At 30.0% G+C, this 22,484-nt stretch overlaps 1 protein-coding gene across 1 annotated transcript; it reads right to left on the bottom strand.

The window, feature by feature from the left end:
• Positions 1-2,272: 2,272 nt before the first annotated feature.
• Positions 2,273-3,709, bottom strand: LOC121122942 (uncharacterized). The gene is made up of 4 exons (XM_040718020.2): positions 3,633-3,709; positions 3,194-3,565; positions 2,590-3,125; positions 2,273-2,521 (listed from the first exon to the last, which is right to left on the bottom strand). The coding sequence occupies exons 1-4, from the start codon at positions 3,654-3,656 to the stop codon at positions 2,377-2,379; spliced, it is 1,077 nt and encodes a 358-aa protein (XP_040573954.1). The 5' UTR covers positions 3,657-3,709; the 3' UTR covers positions 2,273-2,376.
• Between the last annotated feature and the right edge of the window lie 18,775 nt (positions 3,710-22,484).

The raw sequence follows: 22,484 nt of genomic DNA on the forward strand, positions 1-22,484 counted from the left end.
CATAGTACAATCAATATCCGAAACCAAATATTAAAATATAATTTTAATATTATATTCGTATTTACCTAAATTTGTAATTTTCATTAATTATCTTGCATATTCATTTAGATCCTCTTCATGTTTCATATATAATTATTCATTCTAAATACAGTCAAAAACTGTATTGGCCATTCAGTAAATACTAAATATAAATAAAGAAAAGAGTTGAGATCCATTAGATTCAATATTCAGCATTGTATTTGAGTCCATCTTTTCAATGTTTAGGCAAAGTTCGATTCCTCATACTTCGGGATATATGAAAAAATAAGTAATGTCCGGATCCACCTGTAATCTCGTCTGAGAAAGTAAAAATATTAAATTCATATGCGTACTGATGAATGTGGCCGCTACAATTTTTCGTCGATGTTATCATCAATAAAACCTACATAGTGAAATCAATATAAGAAACCAAATATTAAAATATACTACTATAGTCGTATCTACCTATATTCATAATTATCATTAGTAATTTTATATCTTCATTATAGACCTGTTCGTAAATACTAAATATAATTAATGAAAAGACGCAATATTCAGAGATGTATTTGAGCCCATCTTTTCACTGTTTAAGTTAAGTCTGATTGATCATGCTCGGGTCTTTCTAGTGCTAAGTGATCATGTTGGAGGTTTTTTCGGGTTCATAGTACAAGTCCTCATGCTCCCTGTCCATGCAAAAATACGTAATTTCTGGAATCACCTGTAGTCTCGTCTAAGGCAAGATATAATTTCCCACAAGTTTTTCCTTAATCTTTGATAACAATACTTTTGTACTCCATTGACTTTGTGATGGCGTAGTGAAGATAAAAAAGATTAAAATAATAATCATGACAGCTTTCGTAAGTAAACATATGTTAAGGCAGGGAGCATTCTCCCGGAATAAGGTATCTACTGCAAAAACCAAACCCTCTTATTAAATAGCAACTCTGCTCATCATATATAAATAGAGAGGGGATATGTGTAAAGAATACCTATTAAAAAAGGAAAACGTATCGCAGCAAAACTCAATAGGATTTTAAACGATAGTTATAACTGAAAACAATATGAGATGTTAAAAATTCTAGTTCAAAGTTTATATGATAAGAAAATGATGCACGATGTAATTTAAATTTTTTGACAGAAATTTGACCTCCTCTTAATGTTTTGAAATTGGGGATCTTGTCAGGTTTTAACAGAATAGAGGGCGCTCCGGTAGCTATTCTTGTACATCAAAAAGTCCCTATAGTTGGAAATTATTCACAATTGAAAAGGAGCTAATTCTAATTCAACCAATCAAATTTCAGGATACTGATTGAGAGAAAAGAAGTAGAATCATTGACAGCTGACAATAAAAAAATCTATATTTTGTGGTAGCGAGGTAAAGCCGTACTACAGGGATCTTTTTTCTTTAAAAAAAATTAAACAGACTGAGCTGAAACACACACTCGATACAACATTGTTATTTCTTCGATAAAGTAGTCATGAAATTATAATATATTTTACGTCGACAGACAGACAAACTTTGTCTTATTAATATAGAAGATAGGCCAAAAAATACGACGATTCTTTTGGTCAAAATTAAGCAGTTTCGGAACAAACTTCGCGGACACTCGTCTCATACCCAAAACGTTCGAAAAAAATTTATGGTACGAGCCAACCGATGTGTCAATATTCTCAGCAACTTCTTTGATAGTGATTCTACGGTTTTCAAAAACAATTTTCTTCAATGGTTCAACGTTTTCATCTGTTGAAGACGTGCCACTGTCAACATTCCAAGTGTTTTGAGGTACTTAATTTCATTTTCTTATACAAAATTGGATGCAAATTCCTTTATTTATGTTTTCCAATAGCAAAAAATCGTCCAACACGCAAAGTACTTCTAACCGTTATCCGTCTCAAAAACAAATTAGACATAGTATATATCTCAAACAGTAAATACATGTTTGTGGCACGTATAATAAACTTAAAAAAAAAAAAAAGTTGAGCATACCATATGTACATTTCCCGCAAAATTTAAGTAAATCATTTTACTTTTTGAACACACCTCGTACGTATTTATTTACAGCCTTTTCCTCGCGCTCTACATCCTCATTTATAAGACATCGTTCATTACTTCAATATTAAGGATCCAAAATGTAAATGAATTAATCTAACTTAAGTACCTTAAGAATTTCTGACATTTACACACAAATGTGCCATTTAATTTGGAACGTGTTAAACTAATTAATTAACTTCATATAAAGTTATTCACAAATAATAAGATTATTGGGTATTTATTCCATTTAATGATGGAAAAATATGCATTGCTGTATACTGTAGTTCAAAATAAACAATCATAATTCTAAGGTAGGTCAGCTATACTTATAAATCTTCGACTACTTTTGCAAGTTCTTCTGGACTGTAGCACCAAATCTTTTCAATGTTCTTGGGAATCTTGTGTGGACTTTTCTTTGTGTGAACACATACATCCTTGGGTACTTGGAAACAATTTTTCTGGGGAACAAGTCTAATAAAAGAATATAATGATATTAGCTCATATTTATATCTATATCGATTTAATGATCTCCTTAGTACCTAGGAATAAGAGTTGACTCTAAGCGGCAGTTCTCTTGTGGTTGAAGATCACATTCCTCTTCAGGGATATTTTGGACTACAGTTCTGGTCTCATCATGACAGACTTCTTTCCCTAGTATGGCTTTGCAATTGTTGGGCTGACATATTTCTCTGGGCACTTTTTTACATTCGCTTACAGGATTAACCTTTTGCACTTTCTTTTTAACCAAGTTACACTTTTGAACGGGCCAATTTTCGCACTCTTCTTTAATAGCGTAAGGTTTTTTCGGGTTAGAAATATTGTCACCTCGGATCTCTTCTTCCTTTTCCTCATCGTCATGTGGAATATGAATCAGCTGAACTGTCACATTGCTACATCTAACCTCCTCAACTGTTTTACAATCAGGTTCATCTTGTTCGATTTCATAAGTCTTGAAAGTTGTCTCACAGTGGTTTTCGTATTCGGTGGTACATACATCAGGTCCTTCAATGACATCTCCACACTCCATACACTCGTTGATGGGAGTGTGACAAATCTTTACTTTTTCAGGATGTGTCTAAAGATTTAGATGGCAAAAGTAAGGTATTGAATTAAAATATGTACATAATTTAAAAAAAAACTTACAGTAGGTTTGAATACGATGTGACAACTTTTCTTGAAATTAGTTTCACACTTCTCTTCTGATGCAGAGATATAGTCCGTTATATAAGTTATATGACATTTTTCCGTGAGAGTATGTTGGCAATCTAATCCTCTTTCGTACTTAGTTTCATGGACTTGTATGAGTTTTTTAATACACCTTTTACCATCCTTGATGTATTCACCAGATATTTTTTTAGAATTAAGAGTGATTGGTTCTGTCAAATCTTGAACAAGCAATGCTTTTTTGTTTCTCAATATTTCTTCTGATCCATCACTAGTCACAAATTCAACGTCCTCTCTGACTGCAGTACTATTGATCCCGTCTCCATTTGTGTATCCAAGTACTAGAAAGACCTATGCAGATGTAAAAATGAGCCTATTACATAGTATAGTTGAAAAAGATGGGAAAGGATATCCTTACTGATAAAAAAAGTATGGTTTTCATCTGTAAATTTAGGATTAAGTGTTTTTTCAAAATGAATCTATTCAAGTTGCTGTTTGCAGCACCAATGATATTTACTTACATATTATGCAGGCTTTATATATCAATTTGAATTTTCATAATTAATATATTCATAAGTTTATTCAGGCAGATGAGATGAGAACGCGAAGGACATTTATATTACCAAAGTTGATTTCTATGGATACTTTTTTACTTGCTTCAGTTAACTTATTTAGCTAATTATATTTGTCAATCCCTAAATGATGAAAGGTCCTTGAGTTATCTGAATTAAATTTTGTCTAATTAATTATTCCTTGAGAATTAAAATGTTAATCCCGCTTCGACGATTATATTATTTATAATTTTCTGTGTCTGGAATCCCTCAAGATAAAATCAAGGTAAACACAGGATGCAATTTTTGCTAATGTTCAATAATAATAAAAGTACAACTAAATTATAAGAAGGCTACAAAAATTTTACACTTTTAGAGGTGGAGCTCTTATAATCACTCGCAACCTCGAATGCCAAAAAGGAAAGGAAAAAAAAAAAATTAGCTTAATTATTTAAGAAATAATCTTTTTTCTTACCTGACTGAACATTGAAAATGTTCCTACTAAGTGAAAAAAAAAATAAGGTAAAAATAAAACATATCTCCAAGGGGGGGGCCGGGACTTAAGCCCCTCCAGTCCATCCTCTGCAGACACTCCTAACTGGATTTTTGTATTTTTCTTGTTGCCAATTGTGAATTATTAGAGGCGCCTCCCAAAAAAAAAAAAATTAAGGAATGTTGGTTATTTACTACAAAATTTAATACTTGATTTTTTTTCAAAAAATTTCATAATTGAGATGTAAACAGAATTATATAAATTTTTTTTCCAAAAATGTAATTTTCAATGAATAGCTATGATTTTTTCCAATTTTTCTACCAAAAATTTATGATTTATAAATAAGTATGGTTTTTTGAAATTTTTCTCCAAAAATTTTATATTTGAAATTTAATTTTTGATTATTTTTGTAAATAGCTGTAGTTTTTTGAACTTTTTTGGAAAAAAATTGAAATTTGAAATTTAATTTTTCAAATTTAAAAAAAAAATTACAATATTTTTTTTTTTTTTCTGAAAAATTTCCAAAAACTAAGCCCTCCCCAAATATAATCCTGCAAACGCCCCTGATTATTATTTGGATATGAATAAATAATTAATGTAAACATTGAATTGTTAATTTTATCTATATAAAAATAAATGGTATTATATATTATACAATTAGCAGCTTTGCTCCAAATTATTAGGGGTTTGCAACAGACAAACTTTTATATTTTTCTTGAATAACTTGGTGTGCCAGGGAGTACTTTAATCGCTAGAACACCAACTGCTTGATCCTTAGCGTCCTACGCTTGTGGCTAAACCTCATCTTAAGTGATATTCAATAGATGCTAAACGTTTGCGATATTTCATTGAGATTTATAAGTCATATTATATAACTACATTGCTATTACTTAGATTAGAAATGACTTAGGTAGTACGTACATATATCTTATTTTTACCTCACTTGATGGCTCTTAAGTTGAATCAATGTTAGTTTTTAAAGAATTTTTTCACAATAAATAGCAAGATTTTTTGGCAAAACCACAGATATTTTATTTCATTAAGTCAAATTGTATCTCATGGTCACAGAATGAATTCCTTACTTTACTTAATGAAACATCCTTTCAGATCCTTTTGGTGAATAAGAGTTTAGTCTAATATAAAACCCAGTTGTTCATTTTATTACTTTAATTAAGAAAATTAATTCTTCTTTATTTATTTCTTACACACAGATAAACTTTGCTATATTAATAACTAGCTGTCGTATCCAGCACTGACAAGAATAATTAGGCGTTGGCTAAAAGACAAATTTTTCTTTACGAATATAGACGATAACTCCTCAAAAAATTCTCAATTTTGTTACCCTCCGTTTTTAATAAACACACTTACGCGTAACTACAAAATACTTATATCAATTCATATCCATTCTTGATTCAATAATGAAAGAATAATAAAACGAGTTTGAGAAAATAGGTTTAATGATAGATGAGTACTTTAATCTTGAGAAGGCTCTCTAATAAAAAAAAACAAAATTTATTGAAACATACCTGCGTTAACATTTGATTCAAATCTTAACATATATTCTAAATGTGCATGAATTATGACATAGATAAGCGACCAATAACAAAAACAAGTGCTCTTGGTATACATGCACATGCCTGCAATATTTCATTAATACGACTATATTATTATATCAAATATATTTAAATGACGTACATCATGGAGCACTATAAACAGTGCATCCTGTGTACACACGATGCTATATACACACGCCTGCAAATATTTCATTACAACGACTACATTGTTATTTCTGAGATTCAAAATATGTTTATGATATACATCATGGAGCACTATCTATATCAGAGGACCCAATGACTAGCTTTCATATATTTATACAGACAGAAAAACTTTGCTTTATTAATATAAAAGATATACATTGAATTCATGTCCTTGAATTAGTATATTTAACATTCATTTTTAACTCTACTTGTTCATTAAGTAAAAAAAAATTTTACACTTGTCAAAAAAATTAACAAAACAGATACTGGGTGTTGTTTAATCTGATTCAATAATTTTAGAGTTCGGGACATATAATTTGAATAAATATTAATATATATTAATCCACACATAAAAAAATTAGATATGCTTGAACAGGGACCACTGTCCTCCCTGGATTGAACCATGGAGAAAGAAACACGACAAGATACAGGAATGAATGAACAAAGGTATCAGCTGACAAAATGTCTATAATATGATGTCATTTTTTTTTACACTAATATTCTGCAATTCTAACTCCAAACATTATATTCAATTCTGATTTACTCTGAAGGTGCTATAAAAAGTTAATTAATCAATTTCGTGAGATTGAAATTATAATACACCTTTTTACCAAGAGATAAAACAATATAAAGTAATACCTCGACGTACGAGTGTAATTTGTTTCTGGGCAGAGGTCATAAGCCAAAGCAATGGAGACTAAAACAAATGACTAAAAAAAAACTTTAAGTGGTGCACGTGCTCCGTCACCAACTTTGTGTATATTGTATAAGTAAAGTTGATAATTCCTAAGAGAAAACGATTGCAAGGAGAAAGGGGGGGAAATACTTTAAAATACTGATGTGATTATCAGCTGCCTGATATGATTTTTGAGGGTATAACGAAAGTGTTTATTAGCAAAATGTTTAATGAAGACATATTAAGTATAATTGACTCAGACATTTTTTATCCGTTACAATAGATTTGAAACGTCACACCCCATGAAATTGTAATTCATTATGAACCATATTCTCAGAATAATAACTAATGAAACGACAAAGTAGAGTATTTCGAAATATATTTGAATTTCCAAGTTTAAAAAGAAGGCTTAAATGAAATATAATCTACATAATAAAAATAAACCATCATATGTGTATATTAAATGTACAAGATTTAACAATTGTAATCATATAACTAATTATAACAATAAATTATAAATACAGAATATTGAAATAATAAATTGATCCAAAAAAATATTTTCTTGTTCTGACATGAACTTAGTTAAATATGTCATAACTTTATGTTGCTAAACACAAGCCAGACGTGGAGTTTAATCAAAAAGATCTTCACCCTTTTTTCCTAATGTGGAAGTTGCTAAATAGAATTATGCACAGGATAGATATCTAAATAATTATTAATAATAAAGTAAATGTCAATATCATAAAATTAGACAATAAATATACTAATAAAAAAATTTTTTAGAATGAAATCCATCTTAAAGATTTAGAGCAAAAGCTAATTATGTAGTAATGTCCGGCGATATTACTCCTTATTAAGAACATCACAAAATATTTTTTCCCGTTATTTATGCATATATAACAACATACTATTATCATAAAGGATACACACAATTTCTAATTATAATGCAACTACCCCCGTTGTTGTGACTATTTAAGCAGTTATTTTCACCTTTTATGAGTTTTCTGAACACCATTTCTAGGACCCTATCAACCATAGCTAAGCCTTAAGTGATAAAAAAGTAATATTTATTAACTATGTAATATTGGAAAACCTAATGATCATACTCAAGTCTTTAAGTGAAGAAACTAATGTCAGACAAACTAGTTGCAAACCATCTAAAGCTACTACCCCTGTTGTTGTGAACACTTAAGCACTTGTTTTTGCCATTTAATGAGTTGTGTATCATAATTCTTGATAATTATAGTTAAAATAGAATCATATTTTATGATTCTATTTTTAAAAAAAATGAATACTTACTGTTAGATGGTACAAAATTCAGAGTTCCATTTAGTAATTTGGTGTAGATGACTCTAAACATGGTGAAAATTACCTTAACTTCATAATTTACAATTGGGGTATTTCTATAAATGACATCATTACCAACATCCTCCATTAATTAAGGTTCCTCGGGAAGGGAAGAATTTACCCGTGTATTTTTCCATAATTTTTTTGCACGTAGGATGATGAGCAATGGATAAGGTTATATTAAATGGAATAAGCATCTTTGTAAGATCAAAGTTAAAATCTGACTTGATGTATTCATCGTTAACTTGATTTTGTAGATGAATATCCATACTCTTGATTTGAGATGAAGATAATGAGTGGCGTGTAATTCTAGACAGGGTACTAAAAGCACATTTATATCAACAAATCCGACAAGCCATCTGTTTCTCATTCGGTAAATACTTTCCAAACTCCTGGTCCTCCGTTTTCAGAAATCCAGACAGAAGGCGACCTTATTTTAGGCATTTTATTCAGTTCTCTATCGACTATCAGCATCTAATATTATATTAATATTGAATAATAAATGCGGGAACGATAACGTCCTTGATAGAGGGTTAAGAAGACTGTAGTATGGGATTAAAGCAGGCTCGTTGATCGGAGCTTTTTCAGATCGGCGATCAATTGCGATATGGCGATGTTATATTGCTGATCGTAGTATCGCAATTGGTTCTGATCTTTATATCGCTATGTCGCAACAGAAAAAAAAAAAAAAAAAAAATGCTATCCGATCAATTTAATATATCATGTAATAGTGCTGTGGTTCTCGAGACCGGTCTATGTCTTGAGACTGCTCTAGAGACTGATTTTGATGGTTTTGGTGTCGTCTCGGTCTCCATATATCAATGTCTTGGTCTTGGTATTAAGTCTAATACACTCAGTCTTGGTCTTGATTTTTGTCTCGAACTTTTTAACCTCAAGCTTGACTTGCTATTGATCCTTATATTTATCGTGGGAACTTGGGAACTGATTTCGGGCGAACTTTATATGTAGGAATTTTTGGTACTACAAATACTGAAGAATAATTTCTTCAACAAATGTCCCAAAAAGATGGATACGGTCAAGAAGGAAGTGGAAAGATACCTAGCTGATGACTCTGAAGGTCTGGAAATAATCTTGGCCTACCAGAGGGGCAAAAAGGTATTCCAAAGATACAATGCCGTGCTTTCCAGTAGTGCCAGGAGCCAGCGTTTGTTCTACAAGGCAAACAGATCCTAAGGAGGACTAGACAGAGGCTGAGAGACAACAACTTTGAGAAGCAGCTCCTATTAATGTCAAATAAAGAGCTAGAAGAGAAATAATTTATGTAGATATTTTATAATTTGCCGGCAGACTATATTTTAGTTTTTTCTACATATATTTTATTATTCTCTATTATTTTAGTTTTTTCAAAATATATTATATTTTATAATTATAATAAAATTTTGTAAATAAATACATTTGAAAAAGGTGTATAAATCGTTAATTTAAGTAAAAGAGGTATATAAAGGTACATATATTTAAGTTATAGGTTTAAAGAAATTGTATATTTGAATTAGATTGCAATTAAATTGATCCGATCGCTGATCACAAATGGCCCTGATCATTATATCGCAGTGAATTTGTGATCGCAATTTTGTCTATCATGTGTAGAAATTTGCATTCATAATGAAATAAAACTTATCAAACAATAAGAATACGACCATAACATTTTTCTTTGGGGCGGAGGAGAGAAGGGGTTGAACATTTACTTTTAAAAAAATACCTTTATTAATAACCTTAAAAATAGATGCAATCAATCAAAAGGAATCATAACTGATTTTATCTACGTTACACTTTTTCGTAATCATCAAATAATTTTCATCTTGTCTACCATAGGGGAAAATAATTGTTATATATGTGATGCTATAAAATTTACAAAACTTAAAACTATATTCATTTCCATTTTCCAAATAAATAAAAACTTTTAAATGGTAGATGCTATCTCTTTCAAGGCGTTAACTCATTAACACAAACATTTGCACTGTATTTTGTTGACAGTTGTCGATATTTCCTTCTTTTTTTTCATATCAGTGTTTTGAACATTTATTAGTTGAATTATAATTAGCTTTTGTTAAGCTCTGAACATTTATTGAATAACAATTTCATAGGTGATAAAATAAGCTAACTAGTAACTACTAAAGGACTCAAGGGACTACCTTGAGTCCTTCAGTAACTACCTACAGATCTTTTGCCTATTTTTCTATTTCTCAATTCAATTTTCAATTGAGAGTTACTCAGCAAAGATTACATACAATATAAAAATCTTTTATAGTTTTCAGAATTCGACTTTTGAATGAGATGTTGCGAAGTACAATAAAAGTCACGACGTTATTTGGTAAATATACATTTTAAATTATTAAGCCATCTTGATCTTGATTCTGAAATGTACACTTTCTATTTTACAAATTATATTCTTGATATGAAACTTCCCATATAGAATAATAAATCTGACCTCCTCTTTTCAAGGGAATTGTCGTCTTTTTACGTATGGAGTGTTTGGGGACTTTGTAAGAATTCCCTATATATTTCGTGTTATTTTTGTTTTTTTGTGGATTAAGTCCTTTTTCATTCGATTTAAAATAATAGTCAATGCATAATAAAGAAATACCAAAATTAAGATTATTTAAACTAAAAAAAAAAGATCCAAAATTAGCATGAATCAAGGCTTACTATTATTATAGGTAAATTAAGAGTTTTAATAATAGAATACATTAACCCATTTCCCCATAAACCCCTAATAAAGTCCTTGATTGAGCCACATGTACTATTTTTTAATGATAGTGACATTATTGTAGAATCGACATATATTTATTAAAACATAAATTGATTGTATTTTAATTTGAATCTATCCTAACCTCATATTATTAATTATAACTATTTTTTGTAATGTTTTCATACAAAATTTTGTGAGATGTGGGTATAAAACTAAGATTTTAAACATAACTATTTGACATTCATTTGGTGAAAAACTCTGTACAAATATTACTATTTTATTTTATAGGTTTTTTTATTGTTGATTATTACTGAAATAATCATTTGGTATATTGCAGGATTCTTATTTGTAGGGGACGACTAAATTCCCTAAGCCCCCTCCACTTCCAGGGACTTATGTATTGTAAAATCAACTAAAAATAAATGATTGAATTGTGAAAGATAAAATAAATATTGAACGCAACTTTTTGGTGGTCAGATATCGCACAACCTCATTTTAATAAATTTCGTTTTCTTTTGAGTCAATTGGATTTGGGGTTGCATAATTCAAATGGTTAGATTTAGAGCCAAAATCAAAAAATATTATTCCAATCTCTAAATTAAGAGTAATTGATTCTTAGATGTGGGTAGTTTTAATAGAATTGTTTATGTTTATTCATTATTTTTGGGGCTGATAATTTGAATTTAATTACGATTTCGAATAGTTTTATAATATTTAGAAATCTTAGCTTCGAATCTGCAGCTACTTTAAAATTTGTGACTCCAACTCATAGATCACTAAACATATTCTCTGTGTTCCAAACCGGCTCTGTGAGAAAATACATGTCACTCTTCTGACTCCCGGCTCACTCATCAGTCATAATTTTTACTTCATGGGAATAAGATGTACCTAGTTAGTAAAAACTACATTATTTTGATCCTTTTAAGCTCATAAATGGGGATATAGAAAATCAATAGATTCTGAATAATGCTTCCAATTGTTTCTATATCGGCACCAAATGTAAGAATCTTGTCCATCCCAATGAATTAATTACATTATGAATACAACATTAATGGGGAAATATTTCATATTATTTGAATAAAACTTAATTCCAATTCCAAATCTATTCAACTCCGTGTGTAAAAGCATATGACTTTACTAACTCCCGGCTCAATTAATTGTAATTACTTAAAACTACATTATTTTGATTCTTCTAAACTTTTGAATTGAGGATATGAGTAGTAGGGTGTCTCATAAATGGAAGGCTCTACCGTTCTTCAAGTTTTGTAAAAAATTTCGCCTTCACAGATTTACACCGTAGGTCTAAAATAATATAATAAGGAATTTTGAGAGTTTTTTTATGATTAAAACAAGAATATGCACTGGGTAGAGTACAAAATCTCCGCTTATGGTAATTTATTGGCGTGACCTTGACCTTGGATTTTGACCTCTCAAAATATAATGTCCTCTTACTTTGACCATATATAATCTTAGTATCAAGTTTGATCAAAATCGATCCGTAACTTTTATTATTATATTTTATTTTATTATTAAAATCAATTATATTAAAATTTTACATCATTTGGAGGGCTCTACCGGTCTTCGAATTTTTGAAAAAAATAACTTTTTTTTATAATTAAACTGATGGCCTAAAATAATAAAAATGAATATTGAGAGATATTTGCGGAAAAAAATCATTTCTTTCAATAATAGGATCTACGACTGGTAAAGATCTAAGAGCAAACAATCAGTTAAAAAAAATGCTTAGTGCAGCCTTAAAAGACGTTTTTGCTTGATTATAGACCACATTGGAATGTAATCTTTAAGCACGTAGTTGACAAGCACTTGCAAGTTTTTTGAAAGATTATGAGTACTTGCTTAAAGTCTGAGTAAACAATTAGCAGTAGTAAGCCATCTTGATTGTTCCAATTTTCCAGCCTTACAGTTTGGCAGCTCATGAGTACAGGAACCAATCGAAACGGCTTGACATATTTTATACAGATATTTTTGACAGTACTTAGTTGATCCACCACATTCTTTGGAAGGTTACGCAAATTGCCAGTCACTGCATAAAAAGGAACGACAGTTTCATTGTCACAGCCAGCCAATCGTTTTCCCATCGGTTCGGAACATTCCTTAGGACCCAAAGTGTCACTGTTTCAACTCAAAAATAAAAGGCGAAATATGAACTAATTGGCATGAACCATACAAATACACCATTATAACGGTCTCTCCAAATATTGAAACACGCCACCTTTCCAACCGGTGTTAGTTGCAGTTTTGTCACATCCAACAGAAATTATGGCATCTAAATTCCAACCTTGTCCCTCTAATACAATTTTAATCGAAGTAAAAATAACCGTACCTGTAACACGACTTGGCGTTGCGGGTCCCAAATAAAATGATCCAGGTTCGGATATACCTGAGATGTGATCTTCCATAACTTCTTTGGGATGGTAACAGTCCCCAATTTTCTTATTTATCTGAGTTTTGTCTTTTCGTCCATCAAAGTAAATACTTCTAATGACAGCTCCTTCAAATTCTTTTGAAGCTTCTACGCAATCTTTAGATACATTTATGTAAATCTTGTTTTTATCAATTAGTAGGGTTGAATTTTCGACAGAAACTAAGCCAAAATTGCGGAAGATCGTGTTGATAACCCGTATCTATCACTGACCTTTGGTCCTGTTGCCAACGACAAATTATTTCGATTTGCCATTGAAGTTAATGGTGTATCTGTCGGGGAAACCTCTATTATTGGACACGTTTCCGAAAAAAAATCCACTCTCTAAATCATTATGGAAATTTCTAGGAACTTGGTGTTGCCTGTATATCAAATTCGTCGTGTATCTCATATATATATATAAATATAATAAATTATATTTTTCTTTTGTTTCATAGCAATAAATAAGAAGAACAATATATTACTAAAAATAGATCTATTTTACTAAATTTCACGTATAAATTTTAAAATTTTGTCGCGGATTATAATCTCTACTTTGCTTATACTATGTTTGATCGTTGATTTTAATCATAAAATAACTCTCAAAATTCATTTATGTATTATTTTAGACTTAGAGTTTAAATCTGTGAAGACATACATTTTTATAAAATTTTGATGCACAATTTTATTTCTTTTACTATTTTCATAATTTGTGTAAAATTACGCAAATTTTGATTACTCTTGTGTTTGTATATCTCAAAAAAAAACTTTAACGGGACACCCTAATGAGATGGGGAGAGTGAGGATACATATTAAAAAATCAATTTTTTTTTAACTGTCATAAGTTTCACAATTTAAAAGATAATTCAACACCCGGGCAACATGACATATGAAGTTACCCACGACAAATAATTCCAAAGTAATGTTGATATTGTTCAATAATTAATAACCATTTATTGGGGTTTTATAAACTATCCAAAAGTAGGATACTTGATACATCAGGAGGAGACATGATACGAGGTAGGAGGAGACATGGTACAGGGTAGGATTAGATATGTTACAACAGGAGGAAACATGTAAAAACTGCCATTTGTTATATTCAAGAATTTATTTTACTGTTCATTACAGTTTGTCAACATGAAGTAAATACTTATAATTACATATATAAGATAAACAAATAAAAAATCTAAAAAAATAAAGCACAGTTAATAATGAAATAAAAAAAAATTTTTTTTTTTACTAATTACTGTCATTGATAATTAAAGTATAACTATGACATTTAATAAAATTAAATTAAAATCTCATGTTTTATAATATAAATTTATTTCAACAATCACTTACCTATAATGTTTACTTTTTGTGTCAAAAATTTCAATGTCAAAATTTTATAACAGTAAGCATTAGGCAACCCGGGTTTTATGTGATCTGATTAACAAAGGAAGAAATTTAATTTTATTAGAGCAGGGTGGTTAGATAACTTTATTTTTTAAAGGTAACTGACAGTGTAACATGTCTCCTCCGTAACAAGTATCCTTACTGCCCCCTAATCAGTACAGTCTGTATAAAGTTTTCTATCCCTAAAATACATATAATCATCGTTATTTACATTATATTTCAAATGGGGGATATAATGCTACTTTGTTTTTGAGTTGTATACAATAATTCAATCTATCATTTTTGCTCAAAAACAATGCTTCAGGATTTCAAATATTATCCCAAAATGGAAGAGTTGCTTAAAATACCACGTGACATTGAGAGAAAATTACAACTACTACAAATATTATAACTTTATATTTGTACAAAGCTAATATGAAATTACCTAGAGGAATTTATCATCAAGAACTATATGACTAGAACTCATTGGAAGAAACACCCATCTTAAAAAGGTAAATATCGAAATATTCTTAGCAGGAGTCCTCCAATCTCCAAGGAGGGATATAAATTTTTGGGATTGACCACCCAATGGCAGCCTTCCAAATATGAAAAATGAAGTAGTCCGACACTCCAACAACAATAAAGACACACTACTGTAAGATAAATTCAAACACCGATGCTTATGTCCTGGAGTAAATAATTTAAAATCACAGACAAACTCAGTGCACGTGTTTTTTCGTCAGAATTTGCAAATTACTGGACTATGGAATGGTCGTGTATGAAATAAGTACTCTAGGTTAGCTAAGACTGCAATTTTCTAAATACCCATTCATTTCTTATATTTATTGCAAAATATTTGATCAAAATCTGGATTTCAAATAAGACAAGATTGTAAATGTAGTGTAAAATCAACCAAATTCAAGGGAATGCTTATAAACATATCAGGTAGCAACTTATTAGCCATCTAATTCAAGTTTCTCTGAACTAAAGTTTTTACACTACTTACTGTTATAAGGGCTTTATGCTACAGTTTCGGTTTATATATATATAATTAAAACATTTTGGGGTTTCTACAGTTTCTAGAATTTTTGGGAGTTTACTTATTTGGGAATGCCATCAGAAGTAATTTGAGTCAAATTCTTAAGTACACGACCTCTAAAACAAATTTTCAACAATTAAAATTGTCTCTAAATACTGGCAAATATTTGTTTAATTCAATGCTAATTCTTTATAACAATCTATTTTTATTATAAAGTTGTTGCTAGATTGGTTTAATTTTATATTACTACTAGGAAGTGTACGTATCATATATTTTATTATGTAGATACTTAGAGAAATTCGCCAATCCTCTTCTTAATTCCCATTTTTAATTCGTATTTAATATACATTCAGACATATTCTACATATTTTAGTTCATAGGATATACCCATTTTATACTAAGACAAACTTGCTAATCCGCGTGACATACATGCAACTATATTATTAAAAATACATAGCTGTTTTTTTTCCAAACAAATTTCTAAAATTAAATTTCAAATATATATTTTTTTTAAATCTATAACTATTCACTGTCAATTTAAAAAAAAATCAAAAATCCATAGCTATTCTCAAAAATTTATTTTTTTTGCAAAAAAAATTTCAAAAATCCAGAGCTGTTCTAAAAAAAAATAAAATTTTCGTAAATTTAATTTCAAATATAAATTTTTTGAAAAATAGCAATATTAATTTATGAATAAAAATTTCAAAAATCCATAGTTAGTCACAGATATAAATTTTTTGGAAAAAAATTTCGAAATTTAATTAAATTTCAAATATTAAATTTTTTGTAAGAATCAAAAATTTACAGCACCACGTCCTGTGGACGCCCCTGATATTATTAGTATTAGTTTGATATCTGTAGCCCATCAACATTAAAGTAAGCAGTTTTGAAACTTCGGCACACTTATTGTGCCGCTCTCCAAAAATAACACAATACAATTCTTTATTTTCAAAACCGAGATAAACTTAAAAGCCAAGATAACAGAAGTTTACTGGATCATAGGAACCAGTCCTAATTCTCCAAATACCTTCAAAGTAGAAGCGATTATCAGCAAAATTAAAGAAATAATATACTCTCCTGGAGGCTATCAGGTTCCAATTCCAATATATATAGATAACTTTTGCAGAAAGGAACCTCGATATTTTGGACACTTTCCAAAAATAGGACAACGTTTACTTCATACTTACAGTTTTCAACATCTAAGAATCAAGCAAAAAAATTAAGAGTTCTAAGTTTTAACCCTTCATTAGTGAACTGGAAGTATTTTCACAACAAATTTGATAAAATCACTGTAAATCTGTTTAAAATAGCTTCTATTGCTGGAAACAATCCGTAACTATATATACAGAAAAATAAATTTTTTGGAAATAAATTTCAAAAATCCTTAGTTATTCACAGAAAATTAATTTTTTTCGACAAAAATTTCAAAAATCTACAGCTATTTACAAAAATTTAAAAAATTAAATTACAAATATTACATTTTTGTGAAAAACATTTCAAAAATCCACAGACATTCAGAAAAAATTTAATTTTTTGTAAAAAAATTTCAAATATTAAATTTTTTAGTCTGTTGCATAATTTGGCAGAACGACGAAAAAAACAACAAATAATAATGAGAAAAAAATGAGGGACCTACAACCCCTGGACCCCACCCCCTGCGTACGCCCTTTAAAATCTGTGATAGATTTACTTTGAAGGGTCATATAGAGCCCATATACAGCCAATAAATATTTTATTCTAGAGTAAATATTTTCGAGTATTTCAACTTATCCAAGAAATATGAAGTTAATGTCTATAAATGGCAATGAAATATTTGTATGTATTTTATGATATAAAAGGATGAATAGGTAATTTTTTTATTCCTGATATTCTGATTCCTTATTTTTCTGTTGACTCAAAAAATACAAAATTTTGAACTTTTGTCTTAACGGAACACTCTAATTTATTCATATAACATTAGACAGGTAATGACAATCTTTGAGATTGAATGCTTTTGATGAAAGAAAACGTTCGAATAAAATTATTATAGTTTAATTTATCTATCATTCATAATTATTGATTAAGTGCATTTTATAGGCTGTAATCATCGAAAATGTATTTTTTTTTCTTTGTGGCTGCCTGTAATAGATAAATGAAATCCATTAAAATTGTCAATCCTAACGGATTGTTTTAATTATATCTATTTTAAACAATCTTTCTATATATAAAAACTAGATTGTTATTTCATTTTTTAAAGGAGACTTAATTAAAGACTTAATGGAGTAAATGGTATGCATCAAACACTCAATTTTTATACCTCATATATTCGTTGATTTACACAAATATATGAAACGCCCATGGTTCAATGATATACATCCAAATGATCAATTTTGTCTCATTAAATATTTTATTTAAAAAAATAAAAATAAATCATCAAGTGCAATTTTTCACCCACCTTTATTCAGTTGTAAGATGCCAATTTACAGTGATACTAATTGTGAGTATTTTGGGTATGTTGAAAAATAAACACAAACCAAAGATCACCTTTGTAACTCTCACAATTTGAAGAATGTTTTGAAGGAGAGCAGCTTAGCTGTCATGACATTTCATTATATCAGTTTTAAGCAGTTCTTACTTGGCGGTAGGGAGAGAAGGACATAAGTACGAATTCATCGGATGTCGATCCTCAATTCTACTCATAGTGCATCAAGGACTTACAATTATAACTCAAGTTTACACTCCGTCTTTTATGAACACATGCACATGTTCAATCCGGTTTCGTATATATCAATGATAGGTTGAATAGAGTAGGAATGAAATTTCAACTCCTCAGGAATGAAAAAATAATGACAATAGATAAGGAAAAGAAAATTCTCTATTCAGTTTGCCAACTACAAAAAAAGAGCAAGGTAATAAATGTACCCGACTTTCATCATTTAGAATTTATTACTTCATTGTCATCCCGTGGCGACGTAACTATGGGGGCCAAGGGACCATTGATGTGAGTGTAATGACGCCATTATAGTACTCTGATCAATAAGAAACCGTTATTTTCCACTCATAACTCAATTTTCAAATTAATTTTTTTGTGTCGGTACACAATGTGCTCAACGTAGGTTCACAATATCAGCCCTTTGCATTGTTAATTTGTTTTTGACAGGTAAAAAGGTTAGATGTACTTTGGTCAACTCTCCAATATTCTTTTGAAATAGTTATATTTTACGAAATGCTAAATTTTGAAAAATAAAGAACTTTCCCCTAAATTGATCCTTTCATTCCATCTTTTTCAATAGTAAAAATAACAAAGCACACCAAGAGACAACTGCCTTTTTATCTTTAAAAAAAAAATCTAACAATGACGACGTTGTGAACATCTGTGTGAAAAATTTAAAAATTACATGAGAATTGAATTTGAAATTAGAAAAAAACAGTTTCTATTTAATATACTTCATATATACATAAGACAGGGGCTGAAAAGTCCCGGGTTTAACTAAGAAAACACGGACTTTTTTAATTGTTTTATTATTCGCTTTATGGAGTGGAATCCTTATAGCACTTTTCAAGCCATTGCTTAGCTTGAACAGGACTTTTTCTCATCAAGAAGGAGTGTAAAATTAAAACATACGTTGTTGTTTTTTTTATCTGTTGTTTTAGAAATAACAAAAGTAGTGTATCACTTAGTACAATAACTCAAAAACTGAACAACAGATTGTTATAAACTTTTGACAGCTTGAAGGTTGGCACTAACTGAAACAGAGGTGAATAATAAAAGCACCATCTATGTGTGAAGCCAAGGACTTATCTGTTTATGTGTTATATGACCATGCACTTACAAATACATTCTCGTATCATAGGTGCCATCAGAAGCAAACATTTTCACCTATATAGATTTCATCCATCCTAATAAACAGAGATGAAGACTTTAACTCGAGACTAGCGACTCGACTTGGGCTCGAAAGCTAAGTAGAGACATAGTAGTAGGGGCGTCCACAGGGGGAGATCTGGAGGGTCTTAATAAACTTAATATTTGAAATTTGTAAACATTTTTAAGGTATATCTTCTTTGATTCATTAAATATTTTACCCTGGCATGTCATCTCTTTCCTTAGTCACTTTAGAGACTACCAAAAGTGGCAAAACAAAAACTACGTCGTCAATATTTGTACAAGTTAGTAGTCGTAGCATTTTTTTTTTTTTTTTTGGGGTGCTAGGAGCATTGAATAATACTTCATAACTAGCAACGCAGCCTCCATTAATTCATTATTTTAATTAACTGAATTAATAAGCTAAATTCTGCAAAGGAAAGAAAAAGTTACAAACTACATTCATTTGATATGGGGAGGGTACCAAATTAAAGATTTTTTAGCATGGGAGGAGGGAGGGGTTATATTTCAAAGTCCATCACATTGAGAGCTAATCACTGTTTCACTAATAAAAAAAACCTTTTCAATATTCGTTATACCAATGGTCTTTAAGATAACCTATATATTTTATCTATAAATCCATACAACTTACATGAATATGGCAAACTATTCTAAGTGGAAATCCCTAGCGCATGAAATCTATGAAAACCGAAGAATGAAGGATTTCTAGATTATTGTTTTACGTTATATGCAATTGTACTCTTACCCTTCCCAACGAGATTCAATTTCGAACAGGTATCAAATGAATTAGGAAGCACAGTATAAAAAATTTGATCGAAGTGTATCATCAAGCTAAGCCCCCTTAAAGAAGCAAGATTGCTACAAAAATGCTCAGGAGGAGTGGAACTGAGTAAAAGGGTATCCCAAGGAGTACCAGAACATAGCTCAACTATGTAAAGGGTAAGGCTGCAAGAAGTAATCCATTTAATTAAATGGGTATGTTATTAATTATAAAAATACTATAACCAATTTAATCAAAGAGGTAATATAAAAAATTTACAAGGAGATGGGGCTAAAAATTTAGGACATCCAATCCGAAGGGGGCATCAAGTTTTAGTCAAACAGAGACAAAGGGAGGGAGGGGGTCAAAAATGGTACTTTTTCCCGGCCCATAGTGCAAAATCTCTTCGATGGAAAAATATAGGCAGCGAAATTAATGGTGGCGAAAATTTTGAAAGCAAAATTAACGGTAATAGATGACAATGTTCTTCATTAAAAACTTGGTCGCTCTATATATTCTCTATGATACCGGTGTAGTTGACAAAAACATTCAAATTGTAGTCGTAATGAGTAGATACTATGATAAATAATACGTATATAAAGCCCGCTTCAAATATTTTCCTGTTCGATCCTCATAGTATTTTACATATGATTATATGTTTTTATAAACCTTTTCAGTTTTATAGAAGTGTAGGATGAGTAGCTGAGTTCTTCTATCGAAGCCTGATATCCAATTATGTAAATCCGAGAGTTTTTTAGCTAGCCTGTTAATTTGTGATTGGAAGTAGAAAGAAGGAATTTTCTTTTCCTTAGCAGTTGTCATTATTATTTAATTCATGTGTGCTGAATATCCTTTCCTATTATATTCCAAACCTGTTTGAACGCTCGATTGTGCTCATAAAAGACGGAGTGTAACCCTTAGGATTTGTTGTAGAGTTATAATTGTAAGTCCTTTGTTCGACTCAAAGTAGAATTGGGAATCGACATAGGAGTAATTCTAGCAAATTTCCTTGTTTATATCCTTTTCTGCTTCCTCTCGTGTCACAACTGATTGTGGCTGATCTAATGAAACGTCATGACCATTATTATTTCTCTCCTCCAAAATATTCTTCAAATTGTCAGGGTTACCAAGTTGATTTTCTGTTTTTTTTTTTAATATACCCATTCTACACTGAATTTTCAACATTGCTTATATTAAAAAAAAAAACATCTGGCTCACTTTGCCGAACCGCCATTAAAAATGACTATGCTAAGGACTCTCGTTAACAAAATTGACAAACCCTTTCATACCTAGTGTCTAATATATCTTGTATAATATATGTACGCAGTATGTTTAAGTACATAATACATGCACAAATATTTTGCATGGACCATTCACCGCTGCTGAAGTATACACCATCCATATTCCCTCATTTACTATTCAAAATACCTTTTCACATGCCAAGAAGATATCATCTGCACATATATTTGAATATTAATTAATCTCATGCTCATGAAACAAAACAGCGTGTTAATCGATTAATACTTAATAGGTGTATATGTTAGTGATGAAATGGTATGTTTTATATCTCCAATAGATGCATTTAGATAATATTAAGCTGTTATTATTTATTAAAGTATCGAGTGTTTTCACGTGACGTCAGCATTGATGATTTCGGCCATTTTTTTTTTAGAGAGGGTATTAATGAGCAAGTTTTATAACAATGAAAACCCCTTTTTCATTAACATTAAGGATAATATTGAACTATTGATATCTGGCTCTAAAATATATTAAAAATATGTCATTACATCGTTCTACAATCTTTTTTCTGTGTTGTAGAAAAAAATTAACAAGTAAAATGAAATTATCTTTCGTTCCTTGTCCCTCATTTATAAAAAAGTTCTACAAATCTACCTGTTGTTAAGGATTTTAATACATATTACTTTGATTTAATTCAAATGTTGTTGTTAATCATTTGCATTAAGTAGTATTCAATCCACGTGTTAGGCATACGTATTTGAAGCCATTTGATAGAGTTTAATCAAGGTTTGATCTAAATCAGTGCATTTTATGTTGTAAAAATATCAACTTTGAAATCCCAAGATGGGGGACTCTTTCAATTATGATTAATGATGCAATTTATGACATCAGTCAAAATGCTCTATTATACTTCAAAAAATGATTAGTAAATTAAATTAACGATTTTGTGGATGATAAATAGCAAAATCCATTTGAATAGAGTTGACCATGGAGAAAGAAATATTAATAAATCTCTTATGAAGTTGTGTATTAATAACGAC

The sequence above is a fragment of the Lepeophtheirus salmonis genome, chromosome 8 (genome assembly GCF_016086655.4).
Source record: "Lepeophtheirus salmonis chromosome 8, UVic_Lsal_1.4, whole genome shotgun sequence".
NCBI classification, from domain to species: Eukaryota; Metazoa; Arthropoda; class Copepoda; order Siphonostomatoida; family Caligidae; genus Lepeophtheirus; species Lepeophtheirus salmonis.